Below are 18,603 nucleotides of genomic sequence, written 5' to 3'. Positions count from 1 at the left end.
CACCCAGAATCTGAAAAAGAAATTGGGCTCAGCTGTTTGTTCACAGGGCCGACAGAATGAAAACATCGAAGTTACCCAGAGCTAGGGGAAAAAAGAGCCTTCGTATTGTCAAAGCCTGGCCCTGACGCCAAGATTTTATTCCCAGTTCTGGACTGGGCACTTGATCAAATCTCTGAACTGTGGGCGAGGGATCGCTCCCTCCTCCCGGCCAGCGGGGGCTTGGCTGCTGGCAGCCCAGTAAGGGCTGGGCCTAAAGAGGTGCTAGACAGTACTTGAAAAGACACTGTCAAGCAGTGAATGCAGACAGACTGTTACTCTGCTGGCCCCTGCCCCTGCCCCTACCCTGAATAGAGCAGCTACTGGGCCTGCTCGCTCCTTCTTGGGAAATTAGCTCCCCTCTATTAGCCCAAGAGCGGCACTGAAATAGGGGAGGGTGCCCCTGTGTAGCTTCAGTCCTGCCGAAGTACCATGGTTGCTCTCTACAAAACAGGCTGACTCCACAGCAGGTCCAAGGGGCTAGAGCCGCAGCTTGTTCCACATTAAATGGTGGGGGTTTGGTTAAAGTCCAAAGGCCAAGAACGAGCTGCCCTGGGCTGGCTGGGTTTGTCTGCACAGTGATGGAGTGCAGGGCGCAAATCGAAAGCTAGCGAGCACCGGTGTTGCTGCCTGGCTTGCACTAAGTCACTGTGCAGACAAGCCCTTAACACTTCCCCTCCCCACCCCCGAGCTCCTCCACCAGTTAGCGTTTCCTTGTGGCCTGCTCATGCGCCGAGCAGGGCTGGGACGTTGCTACGGCGGGTGGTTTGAGAGGCCTGCCGCAGGCTCCCACTCTGAAGTGCTAGAACAGCAGTGCAAGATGCCCTGCACACCTGGAGCAAGCAGGATGCAGCTGTTCAGAGCCAGGCTGTAGCCCTACCCTGGCCCGGGCTCTTTATTCTGTAGCAGGTGGCAGGGCAGGGCTTGCTTGGAACAAGCTCATTCAGGAAGTGGCAAATACTTCCTAGCCTGTAATTCTGCAACGGCCCCAGAGCCCCTGCCCCGTGTCAGCAGTGAGGGGCCAGCCTGCCCTCCCAACTCCCGCACTGGGCGAGGGGCCAGGGCTGCATTTGGAGTCTCTGTTAATGGGTTGTTGGCTACAACAACATTATTTTTAAAATCCTTTAGAGTGAGAGATTTCCTTTCTCCTGGACAGGGAGGGAGGGACATGAGAGCACAACCCCAGCAAGCCATGGGCAGCCTGACTCCCCCCCTTCTGACTCAACTGTCCAACAGGTACAGCAGGCAAGCTGGTCCCGGCCGAGGTTGTGTATTAACCCAACTCTGCTGTGTCCCTGGGGAAGGAGGCACCGTCCTCTCAACCCCTATGCCTCCCACCCCAGCACATATAAATATGGATTTAGTCAAATCTTGAAAAAGTTTTTGCTCTGAAAAACTTTTTCCCGAGATTCGATGAAAACACTAACAATTTTGCTATTACTACTGATTTTGCGTGAAAGATTCAGTGGTGATGGGCAGCCGTATAAAACCCCACGACAGCCCCAGAGCCTCTTTTCTTCCTCCCCTTGGGAAGATCTGCTCCATCCTGAGGAAATGGCACAGATCTTGGAGAGAGGCCAAACAAAATCACCCCTTTTTCATTACTGTAAGCGAGCCCCAACCTCTACCCCTCTCTGCCTTTGCAACAGATTTCACAGCCCAGGAACCTACAACCTCTTGCCTCAGACTAGTTTCGGCAAGGCAGCAAGGAATGCCTAGCTGAACCGACCCCGGTTCAGGCACCTAGAGGAGAGGAGGATTAGGAGCAGCGAAGTAGTGAGCTGGAGCAGGAGCAGGAGCCAGTGAGTTCTACCCTTTCATCTCCTGGTTCCCCTGCAGCAGGGAGAGCTGACGTTGCAGATTCGTCCGCGCGCCCTGAACCAAACGGGGTTCAGGTATAGCGCACAAAGCATCCTCTGGCAGCAGGCAAACAAACTGAGGCAGGGCAGCTGCAGGAGTTCTTACTCTGCCTCTCGTACCCCCATCTGGTGCAGCATGAAGGCTTTTCCTCTCTAGAGAGCCTCCAGCCTGGGTGGGTGGCGTGGGCATGTTTAAGCAGAGTCTGTGTACAGAGGTGCACCAGCAGGAGAGTATATTTGGCAGTTGTCTTTTCTCACAAACAGCAGCAACGCAGAAGACCCGACCCGATCTTTCCAGCCAGCCCCAGCAGGATTATTCAGGACACCCCACCCCACCCTGAATTTTAACCATGAACCATCTGGACCACATGATAGGTGTCCTCTGGATCCCCCCAGAAGGGGCCTGCTGGGCTGGTCCTGGCACAGCAGTACCTCTTGGTAAACAGCCTCTCCCAGCCCGGGTTCATCTCATGGCAAACGTATAGACATGGTAGATTTCGTCAGGGAAGTTCTCTTGCCTTTCTTCAGCCAGGAGGTTGAGGCCTGCGCGCCAGACGATCGTCCGCACTACGTCCAGGTCCCGGCACACGCTGCTGTCCACATCGTCCATGATGACTCCCTCCTGGGCCATGTTGTCCTTGATGACAATGATGCCATTGGGGCGCAGGCCAACCTTGCATCTCTTCAGGAAGTCAGATAGATGGTCGTCAGTCAGGTGTCCTGGCGAGGGGAGGAGCACACAAGCATTAGCAGGGTCCATGTAGAACACAGACCAGTCATGAGGGGCTGAGTACTGCTGTATCTGTGTGAGGAACAGCTGGTGTTCTGGTGATCCACCCCTAGACAGGTGTGTGGGTCAGTTCTGCAGATCATGGCATCACCTAATGGATTAAGGCAAGCTGTTCTACCTGCCCTCCTCAGATAAATCTCACACCAGCCAGTGCATATCCTCAGTGCAAGGCTGGGGACAGCAGAACCGAATGGGCCTTTTCCATATGGCCGAGATTCTCTCACCTATTACCCACTGGATCCAGATGACGTCATAGGAGTTGGGCTCGGGGCTGAAGTCCTGCAGGCCGCAGCAGAAGTAGTTCTTCACTCGCCTGCCCTCTTCTCCCAGGTAGGTCCTCGCCTTGGTCAAGAAGTCCTCAGTCACATCCACCATGTCTACTGCTTTGAAGAGAGGCAACAGCAGCCTCTTGGTGATCCTGCCGATCCCAGCCCCACAGTCCAGGGCGCAGGTGGTTCCTGTCCTGTTAGGACCATCCTGAAATGAAAGTGAAAATGAGGGACAGGAGAGACATAACCCTGCCAAGAGGAACGTTAAAGCTCACAAGCTACAACACAGGGACATAGCAATGGGCACTGGGAACTGGACCTTGGCAATGCCAGCTGAGGGCCTCTTTTGTCATAGAACAGCAAGGTCAGCGGCGCTACAAGCTGCCCTCATGTTGCCTGGCAGAGAGGAGATCCGCTTCAACAGGGAGTGGGGGGCTCAGTCTCCACAGGTTATTCTATCCATGGCCTTTCAGCTGAGACACCAACTGGGGAGTTTCCCCCACACACACACACATTCAGTGAGACTCGGTTGGCTGCATGGACACCTGGTTGCTACAGGTACTGAACTGAGATCATTTCCCAGTGAGCAGAGATTTGGGGTTGGCTTCATGTGGCGCAATCAGCCAGACATCAAGACCACTCACAAATCCCCCTTTAACAGTGGGGGTGGATGACCAGCTAGGCCTTGAAGGCACTAGACAGCCAAAGGAAAGAGACAACGGTCCATCTTCCCCCTGTGCAGAACAGTCAGGTCTCTAAACAGAGAGCTATGAAAGCTGTGGGATGGGAGAGAGCCACTCAGTAGGTGTTTGGAGCATGGAGGACATCCACACACTGTTAAAGGACAAGCTGTAGGACATCTCCGCCCCTCCCCAGACGGATCCAGACCACCTACCCGAAGGAACTTAAGCAGGAATTTTTTGGAGCTGTTGATGTCAATGCTGGAGATGTGGCCGTACCCACCCAGCATGCCGTCCACCGTGGGCGGCACATCCTTCCAGTATTTCTCAGCCTTGGAATAAAATTCCATCTCATCCTCCACCACCTCGCTCGTCATGCTGCTGAGTGGAATTGCCCCCTGGGTTAGGGACTTACCTCACTCCTCAAAAGAGAGGAAAAGAAAACAAAGGTACGTCAGTCTGCCAGAAGCAAAAAGTCACTTTGCACCAAGAGCAGCACAAATCATGGAGACCGAGCAGGGCAATGTAGTGTCAGGCCCTGTCTACAAGCTGCCAGTGTTCATACCACCTGGGCCCATTCTGAACAGGGTTAAATGATAAGAGTTTAACCACCATGTTGTCCATGGTGTTCTCAATTGCAGGAGCAGCAGGAGGGCCTGGTTAATTTCACTTTACGGCTACTTGAGAAAGTTTTGGGCAGTGGCACGAGCAGTAGAGCAACCTGCAAGCTCAGTGTATAAGTGCTGCACTGGCTTGCAAGCTGGAGTCTTCCCCTTTGCAGCTATCAGGCCAGGGTTTAGCTTTCTTTTTTTTTTTTTTCCAGTGAAAACTGATGCCTGGGACACCACCACCCTCATTAAGGAAGGTTTCCTACCAACCACCTGCAAACATCTTCTTCCATCTCAAAAGCCCTGACAACTTCTCTCCCTTCCTGGCATCTGCTCTCTTCAAATCCATACATGGGTTTGTCCTCTGTTCTTGGAGCTTACATCCGTCAAGTGTTTGTAAATCCATCACAGCCTCCCTTTAAGAACTCGCAGCCAGACTATACATACTGAGCTCTGCTAACCTTTCCTCCAAGACATCCCTTCTTGCCCTTCTCGTTGACAGGGTGAGATTCTGGGCAGCATCTTGGGGCTTTAAGCCACTTTTGCAGCCTTCCAATCCTGGGCTCTTCGTGGGGCCGCCTGCTGAGCCACAGCATGGCACAGAATCTCTGCAGTTCCCACCACGCCCCCCCATTCCCACCACATGCCCAGCTGCAGGGCTTGTGAGGGAGTCCTTGCAAGGTGACCTTTAAAGCTGATTTCTGCTTGGCCTGCACTGACGGAAGTCTTCCCTCAGCCAGATCCAGGCTTTTAGGACCTTTCAGTTCCAATCTGGCCCTTTTATGCAGCGTGAAGAGGCAGGCGTGGGCCCTTTGACCTCAGCCCCAGTACCTATCTGGCAGTGACGTGCCCAGAACTGGACGCAACATCCCAGGGGCAGTCACACCATAACCAGATGGTCATAACCCTGCTCCATGATGTGCATTTTTGGAGGCTGAACTCTCATTTTCACTCACCCTTCCCTTCCTACCCCTGCCTGAAAGCCTTATGAGAGTTACATTTTATAGATTACATGTTTATCTAGGTTGACACCCCATCAGTCACCCCCAATTACAGCCCGGGTAGCTAAAAGTTATTCTAAGCACCTACCTGAAGACCGTAAATTTCAGTCATGACCATAAGTTGGACGCTTGGCAATATAACGAAGTCAAGGTATAATCAGGAATACAAGCTGTAAATTCCTAAAGACATCTCATAATTCAAACCACTGAAGACTTGATTCAGTGCGCTGAGGATTAAAAACTAGATTTAACGTGGCCAAAGGGTAAATTCAAGGACTCCAAACACCTTTACAGCGAACGAAACAGATGGTTTCATGGACTACATTTCCTGAGAAATATAAAAATCTTTTCTAGGGTAGCCTAAAGAGCTTCCAATACCCTGGCAGGATTTCAAACAGCAACAGAGAGGGAACAAAATAAAAAGTATCCAGAGACTAATAGCTCAGAGAGGTGGTAACAGGTTATGGGAAGTCTCACCTTGATCACCAGCTCGAATCCAGCTTGGGTTGCTAATGATGAAAAGCAGATCCCTGTTCTATGGCCTGTGTGGAAATAAATGGCTAGGTGTCAGCCCAGCAGCTATAGCGCACACGCAAATTCAATACCACAAGTGTCAGCGATTAGCTACCATCTCAGCAAGGAACCATGGACCGATGGAGTGTCTCTCTCTAACCTGCAGGGGGCTCCTGCATGTCAGTGCTGAGGCACCTTCACGTTTGTGATCTTGATGCCTGCACTATTCCTGTTGTGGGGATCTCGGTGTCAGTCATCAGGGCAGTCACATGTGACAGTGTTAGCTCTGCCCCTCAAGGCACAAGTGGAAGGGGCTTATATACTATGGGGCCGAGGGCAATGTATGAACCTACAGAATAGGGCCCTCAGCCCCGCACCTTTCATCAGCAGTAAATTCCCTTTAAAGACATGATGCAATGCAACAAAATACTCACACTTGTTCCCTGATGGGGGTAGGAGGACCATGAGTATTGGGTTCTATGCCACAATTTAAACCCTCCTTTGGGGACTTGAGTTGGGCAGATTTCACAGCCCTGGACAGGAACACAATCCCATGCTCTAGGTGTCCCTAAGCCTCTGACTGCCAGAAGCTGGAACTGGAGGCCAGGGGATGGATCATTTGATAATTACCCTGTTCTGTTCATTCCCTCTGAGGCATCTGGCATTAGCCACTGTCGGAAGACAGGATACTGAGCTAGATGGACCTTTGACCTGACCCCTTACGGGCATTCTTACAGACAGGAAAAGAATGTGTTGTGGCAACCCTTCACGAGGAGACGGCAATATTCAAGTGGGACATCGTCACTTTAAGGGCTTGTCTACATTACAAATGCTGTGCTGGTAACACCATTAAATTTAGCTTGTGTTGCTAGTGACCGAAAGCTAATGCCAGCAAAGCCGTCTAATGGAGACGCAGCTTCTACTGACAAAAGTTCTTTCACTGGCATAGTTACACCACTTCCCCGGACAACATAAGTTACACTGGCAGAGAGACTCTTTGCACATACACTAGGGCTTTTGCCAGCACAGGTATGTCAGGCAGGGGGGCCTGATCATTTTCCCCACACTTCTTGCTGACATAACTATGTTGGCAAAACTCTGTACCGTGGACCAGACCTACGAGAACATACCAGGTCCGCAGAGGAAGCACTAGGAGTTCATTTTGCCCTTGGTATGTTAGGGCCTTACCCTACTCCATGTGAAATTAACGAGATCAGGTAGGTAGGGAAACAAAGACACTTAAGCACAACTCAGAGATACTGGCGTTAAATTGACAAGAATGTAGGTTGGGTTTTTTTAGAATCCACTGCTCAGATCTGCCCCCAAATCACTGCAGGGATTGGGGTCCCTCTCTGTGTGCCTCCTGGCTCAGGCTGATGGGAAGAAGGAGTATCAGTGTTTGGTGGCCCGTGTCCGACTCCCAAAAGAAGTAAAGAAAGATACCCAAGTCACTGCTGCCCAGTCCCCAGTGAGCTCCCACAAACAACCCTCCTCCTAAGGACGTTCCCTCCTCTTGGCCTCCATGCAGGCATTTCACAAGCATGTGGGACAACTGAGAGTGCCAGAAGTGCAGGTGACACCGAACAACTGTGGCAGCCAACAGCTTCCTCCTGGGACGCTGCTCTGGTGCTGTCATATGAAACTTGCAGCCCAAAGCCAAAGGGCAGGTCCTGCAGCCTGGCTCTTATCTCCAGGGCCCCTATCTCCCACTGTCAGGCCAAAGAATGCACTGGACCCCAGCAGCCAACACTCCAGTCACATGAGCATGCAGGAGTGTGACAGAGTCTGCTAAATATACATCTGCTGCCTCTTTGCATGCCAGGGTAGTTCCAGGTTTCCAACCGGACAGGCGCAGGAGAGCACTGAGTATACTCTATACCCAGACAGTGCCAGCAATCCCAGGGCAGAGAACATGGAACCATATCTTCCCCGCTATAAGTCAAAATCCTGTCTACAACAGGGTGTAAGTCTGGGAAGGGGTCTGGCCAAGTGGACCCATGTCTGCCCTAGGGGCTTTCACTTTTGCAGCTACCCTAGTGGCTAAAATCCCAGCCTAGGCAAGACCCAAGAGTTCAATATTTCAGTACCTGGCTCTCAGAAAGACCAGCCAAGTGGTGCTTCCCCTGAAGAAGCGCCTGACTTGGCACACCAGGGGCATTTGCATGATGCTGTTTTGTTCTGTGCCCAGGCCCTCACCGCTCAGAAGAGTCACTGCACTCTCAGGACAGATCTGATTGGTTTTACCTTCCTACCGCAGTAAGAGTCAGGCTGGAGCAATTACACTGAACCCCCTTGAACCACTCTCTTCTGGGGGGTAACTTGCTTGGCCCCGGGCACACATACCCTTGTAGCGTAGCCAAGGCCTCTGCAAGTACATGGGGAAATGTAATTCTCCCTGAGGGCAGCCGAACCAGCAGAGGGAGCTATAGAGTAACAGCACACAGGGTGTTTTACCGCCATATTAGTCAGTGCAGTGGTAAAGACAGCTGCCCAGGCCCCATCAGAGTTTTCCCCATTACCGGAGCTACCTGGGTGGAGAAGTACAGATCCGTATTTTGCTAGACTCAGCAGGTGGAAATAAGCTCAGGCTCCAACCACATCCTTCTCATGTGAAAGGCAACCCCAGAACATCACGCGGCACTGGCGACACACCAGCCCCAAAGCTGCGTACAAAGCTAATGCTGGTCAAGCTTTTTGTCCCTTGCACCAACACCGAAAAGGTTCAGGGTACTGCGGCGAGGCAGATAACTGTGCTTTTTCAGTGAAGTTTCCCCCGCCCTATCTCCTCAACCTGGCTCCACATTTTCAAACTTGGGCCCATGTTTAGACCCAACTATCGGTGCTGGGCACCCAGAGCCCCTACTAAAACTGTGTGAATCCAGCAGCTTTTATTTAGGTGCCTAAATTCACGCACTGAGTGTGAAAACTCTGGCCCCGGAGAGCCTGCCACTGCCCAGCTGGGGAAGCCAGAAGTGAACATGCTCCAGAGGCAGAAATCCCACATGCCCCTGCAGGCACCCTCATGCAGGGTGCAGAAGATGACTGCAATGTCCAACCTTTGTGCCCCCCAGCGCACAGAGCAGAAAGATGTGGCTATGTACATGGTTGAGAGGTTTAACACCCCCTCTCCTTGCCAATTAAAGACCCCTGGGGCATAGGAGTAACAACCAGAAGATGCACAACTCAGCTAAAGGACCAAATACCAGAGGCCTAGATTGGGGGCACACAGGTAGATGACAGCTCCTCCAGAGATGGGAGGGAATGTGCCTCTACTTCCAGGCACAGTGAGGATCCAAGCCTCCTGGGAGTAAGTCCCCATTCACAGCAGCTCTCTAACCTCCTCACCCTCTAACCCCATCCCCTGCAAACGCACAGGGACTGCCCCATGCAAGGTAACGCTGAACCCATCAGCAACCCCCTCCATGCAGTGATGCCCCCTTATCACAAAAGCATTCACAGGCAAGCATCAGCAGCAAGCACAGGGGAGCCATGCTGCCAAAGGGGAGAGGGAGAAATGAGGAGCCGTGTGGAGGCCCTGGGTGGCTAGCAATTTCTCTGCAGATCTTGGGGTATCAGTGGACTAAGAAGGCTGAACCTCCTGTCTGCTCTGTGGGGAGGCAAACCAGGCCTACCCCCCACCCCACCCTCCTGGCAAGATGGCTCGGGAAGCAAATCCTCTGGACTTCATCTACTCCACCTGTTTCTCACGGCCTCTAAGGCCATGTCTACGCTGGCACTTACGTCAGCAAAACTTTGTCACTCGGGGGTGTGGGGAAAAAAACAGCCCCCCTAGCAAAATAATTTTTGCCAGCATAATCACTCTCGTGCACAGCGCTATGTCCGCGGGAGACGCTCTCCAGCCGACACAGCTACCAGCGCTTGTTGAGCAGGTTTTATGTTGACATTGGCGTAACAGAGCTACGTGAGCGTTCTTACAGTGGCACAGTGTAAATGCTCAACTCGACAATGTATTAGTGAGATTTCTAAAGGCAGGGGAACGAGACCAGCTCCCTGAGCCACAGCCCAGGTAAACAGTACGTAGCAGTGTGATTAAGAAATAAGACTTTGCTCCTACAGAGCACCTTTCATCTGAGCTCACAGCACTGAGATGTCACATAATGCAAGCCACACAAAGAGGTGTGTGTGTGTGCCTGCACACACCCTGACCATGGGGTGCACACAGGCGCACACTCACCTGGTGTGACGTTACTGACCATTTACAGGAGGAAAGCTGTGTTTTGAGCTTTGGGGTGGGAATTTCCCAGCTCCCCTTACAAATAAGCTCAGCCAGGACTCTTGACGCACACCCCTTGAGGTTACCCCCAAATCCTGAAGATGCACCAGGGGAACCCAACTCACACTCCCTTGATTTTAGCCTGCTGTGTGTAAGGCTAATCAGTATCCTGCTGGCAGCACGCTGTGGCCAGGGCCCTGAGATATCAGCCTGCCGCTAGCAACCAAGGACCGAAGCCTTCCCCATGTGCCAGGGTCTCTTGCTTGGAGGCCCTGGCGCCCATGCACTGGGGCCGCTGGTGCACGGGGTGTCTGGAGGACCCTGGGCCCGGGAGCTTGGTTTGGGGGCGCTGGCTGATGGTGAGAGGCAGGGAACGCGGGGTGCTGCAGCCGACGGGCTTCTCTCTCCAGGCCCGGAGGTGAGGAGGTGCCCCGGGGCACCCCGCACTGGAGCAGCCCCGGGATCCTAGCCTGCGGGCCTGCCTCTCCGCTCCCCAGCTCCCGCGCCACGGGGGGCCGGGCCGGGCCGGGGGAACGCAGCGAGCCCAGGGCCTCCTCGGGGTAACTGACCAGGGCAGGCCCGGTTCCCCGCTCCCTCGTCCCCGGGGAACCTGCTGCAGCTTCCTCCCCACCCCCGGTGCAAACTCACCCCGGGTCTGCAGCGCCTGGGGCTGAGCAGCTGGGGGTGGGGGGAGCGGGGGGTCTCCTCCCGTCCCAGCAGCAGCGATGCACCCCCTGGATTTCCCCCCGCCTGCAGCAGCAGCTGCACGCTGGCCTGTCTGCTCCTCCTCCGCTCGAGCGGAATTTCCTTAAATAGTTCAGAGTGAAAATCCCTCCCACCAGGGCCAGGGGGAGAGATTTATTCCAGGTTACAGCAGGGAGCCACCTACCAGGGGGAGGGGAAAGAGAGAGCGCCTTCCTTTCACTGCTCTTCTAGCTCCCTGCTGGGCTCTGCCCCACTCCTCCCTCTCCAGACCAAGGCAGAGCCACCAGGCATGAAGGCTCTTAGGAAATAGCACCAGGGACCCAGGCAGGTTGATGCTGGCCCGAGAGTTAGGGCTGTTGTCAGAGTACACACAGCTCAGACTGAGGCCTGGCCCAATGTGGGCACCCAGCGCCTCTGGAAATGTGGCCCTTTGTGTCTGCATGGTAGTTTCTATCTCACTCCCCAGCCTTAAGGGCCCCAGAGGGTGTTTGCAGCCCATGCTCGTGCAATCCGATTTGTGAACGTTCGACTGGCGCGGTGAGCTTTACTAGCTCTGCCCAAGCTAGTAAAATGCATCTGGCCCCTTGGTCTCTCTCTGCGCAGCATTGCTGAAATGCAGCTGCCTATGGGGTGGAGAGTGGCGACCAATTCGTGCATATCGATGGACAAAGAGGGCGAGGAAGGGAAAATTTGGGTGAAGGGCACCAGGACAAACTTCCTGGTCTTAGGAGGCGAGGTATCCTGGAGCAGAGGGTATGGTCCTGGACTGGAAGTCAGAAAAACTGGCTTCTGCCCTTGGCTCTGCCACTGACTGAGTGACCTCTGGCAAGTCACATCACCTCATGTCACAGCTTTGTGGCAAGTTTCTCCACTTGCAAAACTGAGTATTGACAGTACTTGAGCTGCTTGGACTCAGGCCAAACCCCAGAGCCCTGAAGCAGGATTCTCAAACTAGGCAGAGGAACACCTGTCGCACAAGTTGGGCTCGATCCCATAGGTATGTGTAGAACACACTTAATACAGGGTATGTGCCTGCCCCTGCGGGAGGGCTGGAGCCAGGTCACTGACAGGTAGAGCAGGCAGCACAGTGCCTGCTCCAAAGACAGCTTCATTGGCAGAGGTGGCTGCATTTCAGTAATGGTGTCGACAGGCAGATGAGTCCCTGAGCATCTGGTCATGTTCACATATTGCGATTCTGTAAAGCTGCTCGAGGGTCTTTGTTTTTTTCAATATTGATTAGTAGGGGTTTTTAATGCTTATCTACCAGCTAGGTGAGCCATCACTCTATCACAGGTACTTACATGGCCCCTGTTACCACAGTATGTGAGCAGCTCACACCGTCCCTGTGAGATAGAGGAGAGCCATTTCACGGTTGGGGAACTGAGGCAGAGAGACCAAGACCCGGATTCACAAAGGGATTGAGGTGTTGCCATGCTGACCAGGGCGGTGCCTGATTTTAGGAGCTCAGAAAAATCCCAGGAACTGTGATTCACAAAGACCAGGTTCAGCTCCTAGGAGCCTTGTACAATGACCGGGAAGTAAGGCCTTAGAACAGGGGTGGGCAAACTTTTTGACCTGAGGGCCATATCTGGGTGGAGAAATTGTATGCAGGGCCATGAATGTAGGAGGTTGGGGTGTGGAAGGAAGTGCGGGGTGTGGGAGGGGGTGTGATGTGCAGAAAGGGGCTCAGATCAGGGGGTTGTGGAGTGCAGGAGGGGGCTCAGGGCAGGGGTTGGGATGCAGGGTACTGGAGGGGTTCGGGGTGTGGGCTCCAGCCCGGCCTTGCTTGCCTCGAGTGGCTCTGGGGTGGCAGCAGCGCGCAGCAGGGCTAAGGCAGGCTCAGTGCCTGCCCTGGCCCCACGCAGCTCCCAGAAGTGGCCAGCATGTCCGGCAGTGGCTCCTGGGGGTGGGATGGGGGCAGGTGGCTCCGCTGCATGCTGCCCTCGCCTGTGGGTACCACCCTTGAAGCTCCCATTGGCTGCAGTTCCCCATTCCCAGCCAATGGGAGCAGCAGGGGGCGGTGCCTGCAGGCGAGAGCAGCGCACGGTGGAGCCTAAACCTGTGACTTAGGCACCTAAGAGACAACACCCCAAATCCCACATGGGCAGGGAACTGAACTCCAGGTCTTCCAGGTGCCAGACTTGATCCCTGACCCTCTGCCCTCCCTGCCAGTCGTTGAGTGCCAGTGCCATGGGTCACTCCAGGGAAATAAATCAAATGATAAGAAATAAAAATCAAAGAAATTACCTTCTGCCGGAATGTTTCAGTCACATGTTACCGTGGATACAGGGTTCTGTTAACAGTATTTGTCTCTCCCTAGGAATCACTGACAGGTTCAGTAACCAATAAGGAAGCAGCACTTCAGCCTCAGTGTTCCACGGAGTGTGTCTTTTTAAAACAAATGTACATCATTTTATTTTTTCCACCAGGAAGGCCCTTGTGGCCATGTGCAAACCAGAGTGTGATGTGGGGCAACACCAGCAGGCCCAGGCCATTCCCTGCTGGGTCCACTGCTGATAAAAGAAACACAACTTGTGATCCCCAAATTAAGGACAACAATCCACAACATACCAAGGTGGAGTCAGTCACCTCAGACACTTGGGCTCAGTAAACTCAGGAAAAGCTGTGTCCACTACATTTGGGATTTCAAAGTTCAGGAGTATGGGGATCCAGAGTTCTGACCTGAGCCATAAAATCTGGATTCAGAGCCAGACTTGTGGGGAAATGTTGGGATCTGAGGTTTTGGCCTATCTCTAAGGAATGAGAAAACATGCTTTAAATTGTTCACATGTTCAACACATATGAACATACTCACATGCCCTACTGCAAGCACACACAGTTGCACTCCCCACACTGTCACACAAACATGTAAGCACATCTTCACACCTCTAACAGAGAGAGTTAGGAAGAAACTTCCTTCATGGACAGGTTAATCCATAACTTCCCATCTCTAGATTCTTGCACTTTTCTCTGAAGCAGGGAACTGAGGAGGTAACAGGGTGTTGGAGAAAAGCAATTGTGGTACCAATCTTCAAAACAGGAAACCAGAATGATTCTGGCAATTACCATCTTTTAAGTCTAATTTCAAACTTTAATGGACCAAAAATTAAGAGAAAAAAACCTGCAAGCACATCTGGAGGATAACGGAACGGGTTTCTAATGAACAAATCATGCCAGATATATTCGGTGTTCTGAAGGAACTCAAATATGAAATTGCAGAACTACTAACTGTGGTATGTAACCTATCCCTGAAATCAGCCTCTGCACCAATGACTGGAAGGTAGCTAATGTAATGCTATTTTTTAAAAAGGGCTCCAGAAGAGATCCTGACAACTACAGGTCGGTAAGCCTAACTGGGCAAACTGGTAGAAAGTATAGTAAAGAAAGGAATTATCAGACACATAGATAAACATGATATGTTGGAGAAGAGTCACACAGCTTTGGTAAAGGGAAATCATGCCTCACCAGTCTATAAGAATTCTTTGAGGGAATCAACAAGCATGTGGATAAGGGTGATCCAGTGGATATACTGTACTTGGACTTTCAGAAAGGCTCTGACAAAGTCCTTCACCAAAGGCTCTTAAGGAAACTAAGTAACCATGGGATAAGAGGGATGATCCTCTCATGGATCAGTAACTGGTTGAAAGATAGGAAACAAAGGTAGGAATAAATTATCAGAAGAACAGCAGGGTCCCCCTCAAGGATCTGTACTGTTCAATATATTCATGAATGATCTGGAAGAGGGGGTGAACAGTGTAGTGGCAAAGTTTGCACTCTATACAAAATTATTCAAAGTAGTCCAAAGCAGACTGCGAGGAGTTACAGCGGGAGCTCTCAAACATGATGACTGGGCAACAAAATGGCAGATGAAATTCAACATAGATAAGTGCAAAGTAATGCACATTGGAAAAATCATCCCAACTATACATATAGAATGATGGTCTCTAAATTAGCTACTACCATCCAAGAAAGAGATCTTGGAGTCACCATGGATAGCTCTCTGAAAACTTCCCACTGAATGCGCAGCAGCAGTCAAAAAGGTTAACAGTATGTCAGAAACTATTAGGATAGAAAACAAGACAGAAAACATCATCATGCCACCATATAAGTCCATGGTGCACCCACATCTTGAATACAGTGTCCAGTCCTGGTCATCCCATAACAGAAAAGATATAGTGGAACGGGAAAAGGTTCAGAGAAGGGTAACAAAGGTGACCAAGGATACGGAACCGCTTCCATACAAGGAGAGACTACAAAAAATTATGGTTGTTCACCTTAGAAAAGAGATGATTAAGGGGTAATATGGTCGAGGGCTATAATATCATACATGGTATGGGGGGAAAAGTGTTATTTACCCTTTCCCACAATACAAAAAACAGGAGTCACCTGATGAAATTAATAGGCAGCAGGCTCAATGGAAACAAGAGAAAGTACTTTTTCACACAGTCCACAACCTGTGGAACTCATTGCCATGGGATGTTGTGAAGGCCAAAAATATAACTAGGTTCAAAAAAGAACTAGATAAGTTCATGGACAATAGGTCCATCCGTGGCTATTAACCAAGATGGCTAGGGACAGAGCCCCATGCTTGGGGTGACCCTAAACCTTCGACTACCAGAAGCTGGTAGTGGAAGACAGGTGGATTGCTCCATAATTGTCCTGTTTTATAAACGCCTGCTGATGCTCTATATGGGCCACTGTCAGAGACTGGGTGGGCAAGATCGAGCATAGTCCGACCTAGTATGACAGCTCTTGTGTTCTTATGTAATTTTTATTGATTGAATCACAAAAGTAGCAGATATAGTAAATTTTGGATTTCAGTAAGGCATTTGACATGGTATCTCACTAAACCTTCTGTGGAAAAGAATAGTTCAAATTAGCTTTTACACACTGTCTTGGTGACTGAAAACTACCTGAAAGGCTAGTAATAACAAGAGTACTGTAATACCTCGCTCTGAGATAGCGCTTTTCATCAGTAGATCTTAAAGCACTTTACAAAAGAGGTTAGTATCATTATCCCCATTTTACAGATGGAGAAACTGAGGGGCAGGGGCAGAGAAGTGACTTGCCTATGGTCACCCAGTAGGCCAGTGGCAGATCCAGGAATATAGCCCAGGTCTCCTAAATCCCAAACCAGTGCTCTACCCAGTACCCACTATACCACGGCTGCTGATAAATGGCAATGCAATGTGCTGTGGGGAGGTGGCCTGTGGGGTGCTGTGGGTTCAGTATTGGGCTGGTCTTATGTGAAATCTTCATTAAAGAACTGGAACTGGGGGTCAGTAGCACAGTAACTGAACTGGGAAAGGATCTCAAACCGGGGAGTGATGAGAAAGAAGCAAGAACAGAGACATAATGCAAAGGGAGCTAGAGAGGATAGAAATATGGGCAGAGCTAGACTGGACAAACGGAAGCTAAAATCACTGCTGTTTAATAGAAAGGAGACCCTGGCAGAGTGGTAACAGTGACAGCAACATTAGGGTCATACTGGACGATGAACTAGGTATGAACATCATACTCTGTCAAGAAGTGAACTCCTGCCAATGGGCCACTGACCAGCCTCGACTGCCCATGTGTTACCTTGTCAAACAAGCACAGGCATGATTTCTCCCAAGCTGCCCCTCATGCTTGGGAGCAGCTCCCTATAAACACCAACAAAGTCACTTCTCTGCCCTGCAAATTCCCCCTTACAACTTTCCTTTGCCAGGATGCCTACAGAAAACTTGACATCAGAAAGGCAGCTGGCACATGGAATCGCTGCCCATCACATCAAACAACAGTGTTTTCCTGTGCTCCCCTCAAGGTGTCTGTTTCCATCTATTACCTCTTGCAAGACTGTAAGGTTTTAAGTGGGTGTGGCAGAATTCAATAGTTACTTTTTTAATAATTTTGGCAGATGATATTGACATTTATTTTTAAGCATTTTTAAATGTTCACAGTTGCGCAAAATTAAGCATTTTTTTCTCATTTTATCGCTTTAATTTTCACAGGTGCGGGAAATTATGGAGGTCAGACAATTATTTAACGACAGGAGACACGGAGCTATTCAAAGTTGAAGCTCTATAACCATTAAAACACAAATTGTCAACGGCACATGTCAAAAGAGACAAACTAAATATTCTTAATCAAACTTCTATAAGTTCTCAAGCAGCTTTTTTCTTACTTTCCCTATCTGTACATTTCAATGACCATGGATGGATATATTTTTTCATAGGTTTGTGTGTATACGGTAAAATCGACGTTTACTGACATTTACCAATCAAAATCTGACCCTGCCAAGCCTAATCATAAGCTCATTGGGGCAGGGATTTTCGTTCTGTGTTTGTATAGCACCTCACACAATGGGTCCATGACTGGGGCACTTAGCAATACTACAGTACAAATGACAACTTGCAGTGTGAGGTGGCCACACAACCAAAGCCACCGTCATTCTGGGCTGCTTACACCAAGGTATCTTCTGATGGCGCATGGAGAAGTTCCCTGGCATGCTGTGCTCAGCTCTGGACACCTAAGATCCAGCTGAACTGGAGGAACTTCGGAGAAGAGCAGGGCAAACTGGTGAAGAAAAGATCCAAAGAATTAAACATGCAGAGTTTGGCTAAACCTCGGCTGCCATGGAGATGGGTGAGTGAGTGGGTGTAAGAACAAGAGGATGAAACTGCGACACTGGGGAGCATGAAAAGCTTCCTGGCCGTGCATCTGTCTGCCGGATTTGGCAGAGCACTGGGAGCGCAGGGCGTGATATCGATGGAGACCTGGGACAACAGCTAAAGTAATGGGCCTTTTCCAGCTCTGGCTGGTTCTGATCTCAGCTTGGGTTTAAGGGTGGAGTTATTCCTGGTTTACACTGATGTGTGTGTGATCTGGAACAGATAAAGTTGCCAGAACCTCTCTGACCTTGCCCCGCCTCATCCCCCCAAGTCCTCCCTGCCGTGCCCCTGCCCTGCCTCTTATCCCCAAGACCCCACCCCACATTTGCTCCACTTCCCCCCTCCGCTGTTGCTCACTGCTTTTCCCCTCCCCTCCCCAACTGGAGTCCACAGGAACTTCCCTGCGGAGCTGGGGCTGGGAGCTGCAGCTGCTGGATACAATGAGGATGTGGCCCTTGGCTGAGTAGGGGCTGGCATGGGTGATGACCTGGTACCTCCCTGCCTCCCCTGCCCTCAGTAACTGGACTTTGGGTGTCCAGTCAGTAGACCTAGCCGGACATTGTCAGGTCCCTTTTTCTGGTTGAAAACTGGACACCAGGCCCTTCAACGCTAGCAACAGCCCTTTCAGCTCTTCTTGTGGTGATGAGGCAGAGGGAGGACACCCTGGGCTAAAATCACCAAACTCAACCAGAAGATACCCACAGACTTTGGTGGGCGCAGGAGCAGGCCCTGCATTGCCGAGGTCCAGTGGGGAAGCACAGCTTTGCATCTGCCAGAGCCAGAAGTGGCTTGCTGTGACAGGGTGGGGCTGAGCCCCGAGGGGCGTGGGCCCTGGTACCTTTCAACTTCCCTTCTCTGCAGACACAGGAGGGAATCAAACCCTGCGGGGCTCCAGAGCACTGGCTCCGCACAGCCACTCAAGAGCAACCATGCCTAAGCCTCCAACTCCACAGCTAGCAAGGCTGCCTCTGGTTACCAGGCAACCTGAGCGGCAGGCGGCTGTGTGGGCAAGGGGCATGGGGCAGGGTGAAGGGCAGAGCCTAGGAAAGTTCTTCAGAGCCCTGCCAAGTACAGGACAGGACTCCACAGCCATCCGCTAACAACCGCCTTCCTAGCAACAGAAACATCACAACACCCATTCCTGGAAACCAAGGGCCGGGCTGGAGACAGCCCACTGGAAGGAACAATCACTCACACTTCAGAGCAGCCCTTGCCAAAGGGATGGCACAGATGCCGTGAGACGCCTGGCGAGAGACCG

At 51.4% G+C, this 18,603-nt stretch overlaps 1 protein-coding gene across 12 annotated transcripts in view; it reads right to left on the bottom strand.

Moving 5' to 3' along the window:
- Nucleotides 1–104: 104 nt before the first annotated feature.
- Nucleotides 105–18,603, bottom strand: part of NTMT1 (N-terminal Xaa-Pro-Lys N-methyltransferase 1) — a 94,531-nt gene continuing 76,032 nt past the window's right edge. For 4 of the 12 annotated variants that reach the window (XM_075060721.1, XM_075060722.1, XM_032797719.2 and 1 more), the window contains 4 exons: nt 5,721–5,785; nt 3,850–4,056; nt 2,910–3,162; nt 1,396–2,615 (listed from right to left, as the gene is read on the bottom strand). In XM_075060721.1, the coding sequence (XP_074916822.1) occupies nt 2,359–2,615; nt 2,910–3,162; nt 3,850–4,011 (672 nt within the window). In that variant the 5' untranslated portion in view covers nt 4,012–4,056; nt 5,721–5,785 and the 3' untranslated portion in view covers nt 1,396–2,358. Of the gene's footprint in view, nt 178–245; nt 2,616–2,909; nt 3,163–3,849; nt 4,057–5,720; nt 5,786–6,944; nt 7,114–10,638; nt 10,817–12,942; nt 12,962–18,603 lie in introns of those variants that run through there. The other 8 variants (XR_012654840.1, XM_032797722.1, XM_032797717.2 and 5 more) reach the window with 8 other exon arrangements.

Source organism: Chelonoidis abingdonii, chromosome 24 (genome assembly GCF_003597395.2).
Source record: "Chelonoidis abingdonii isolate Lonesome George chromosome 24, CheloAbing_2.0, whole genome shotgun sequence".
Lineage (NCBI taxonomy): Eukaryota > Metazoa > Chordata > Testudines > Testudinidae > Chelonoidis > Chelonoidis abingdonii.
The sequence above is the reverse complement of the archived record's forward strand: the minus strand, read 5'-3'. Positions and strand labels throughout refer to the sequence as shown.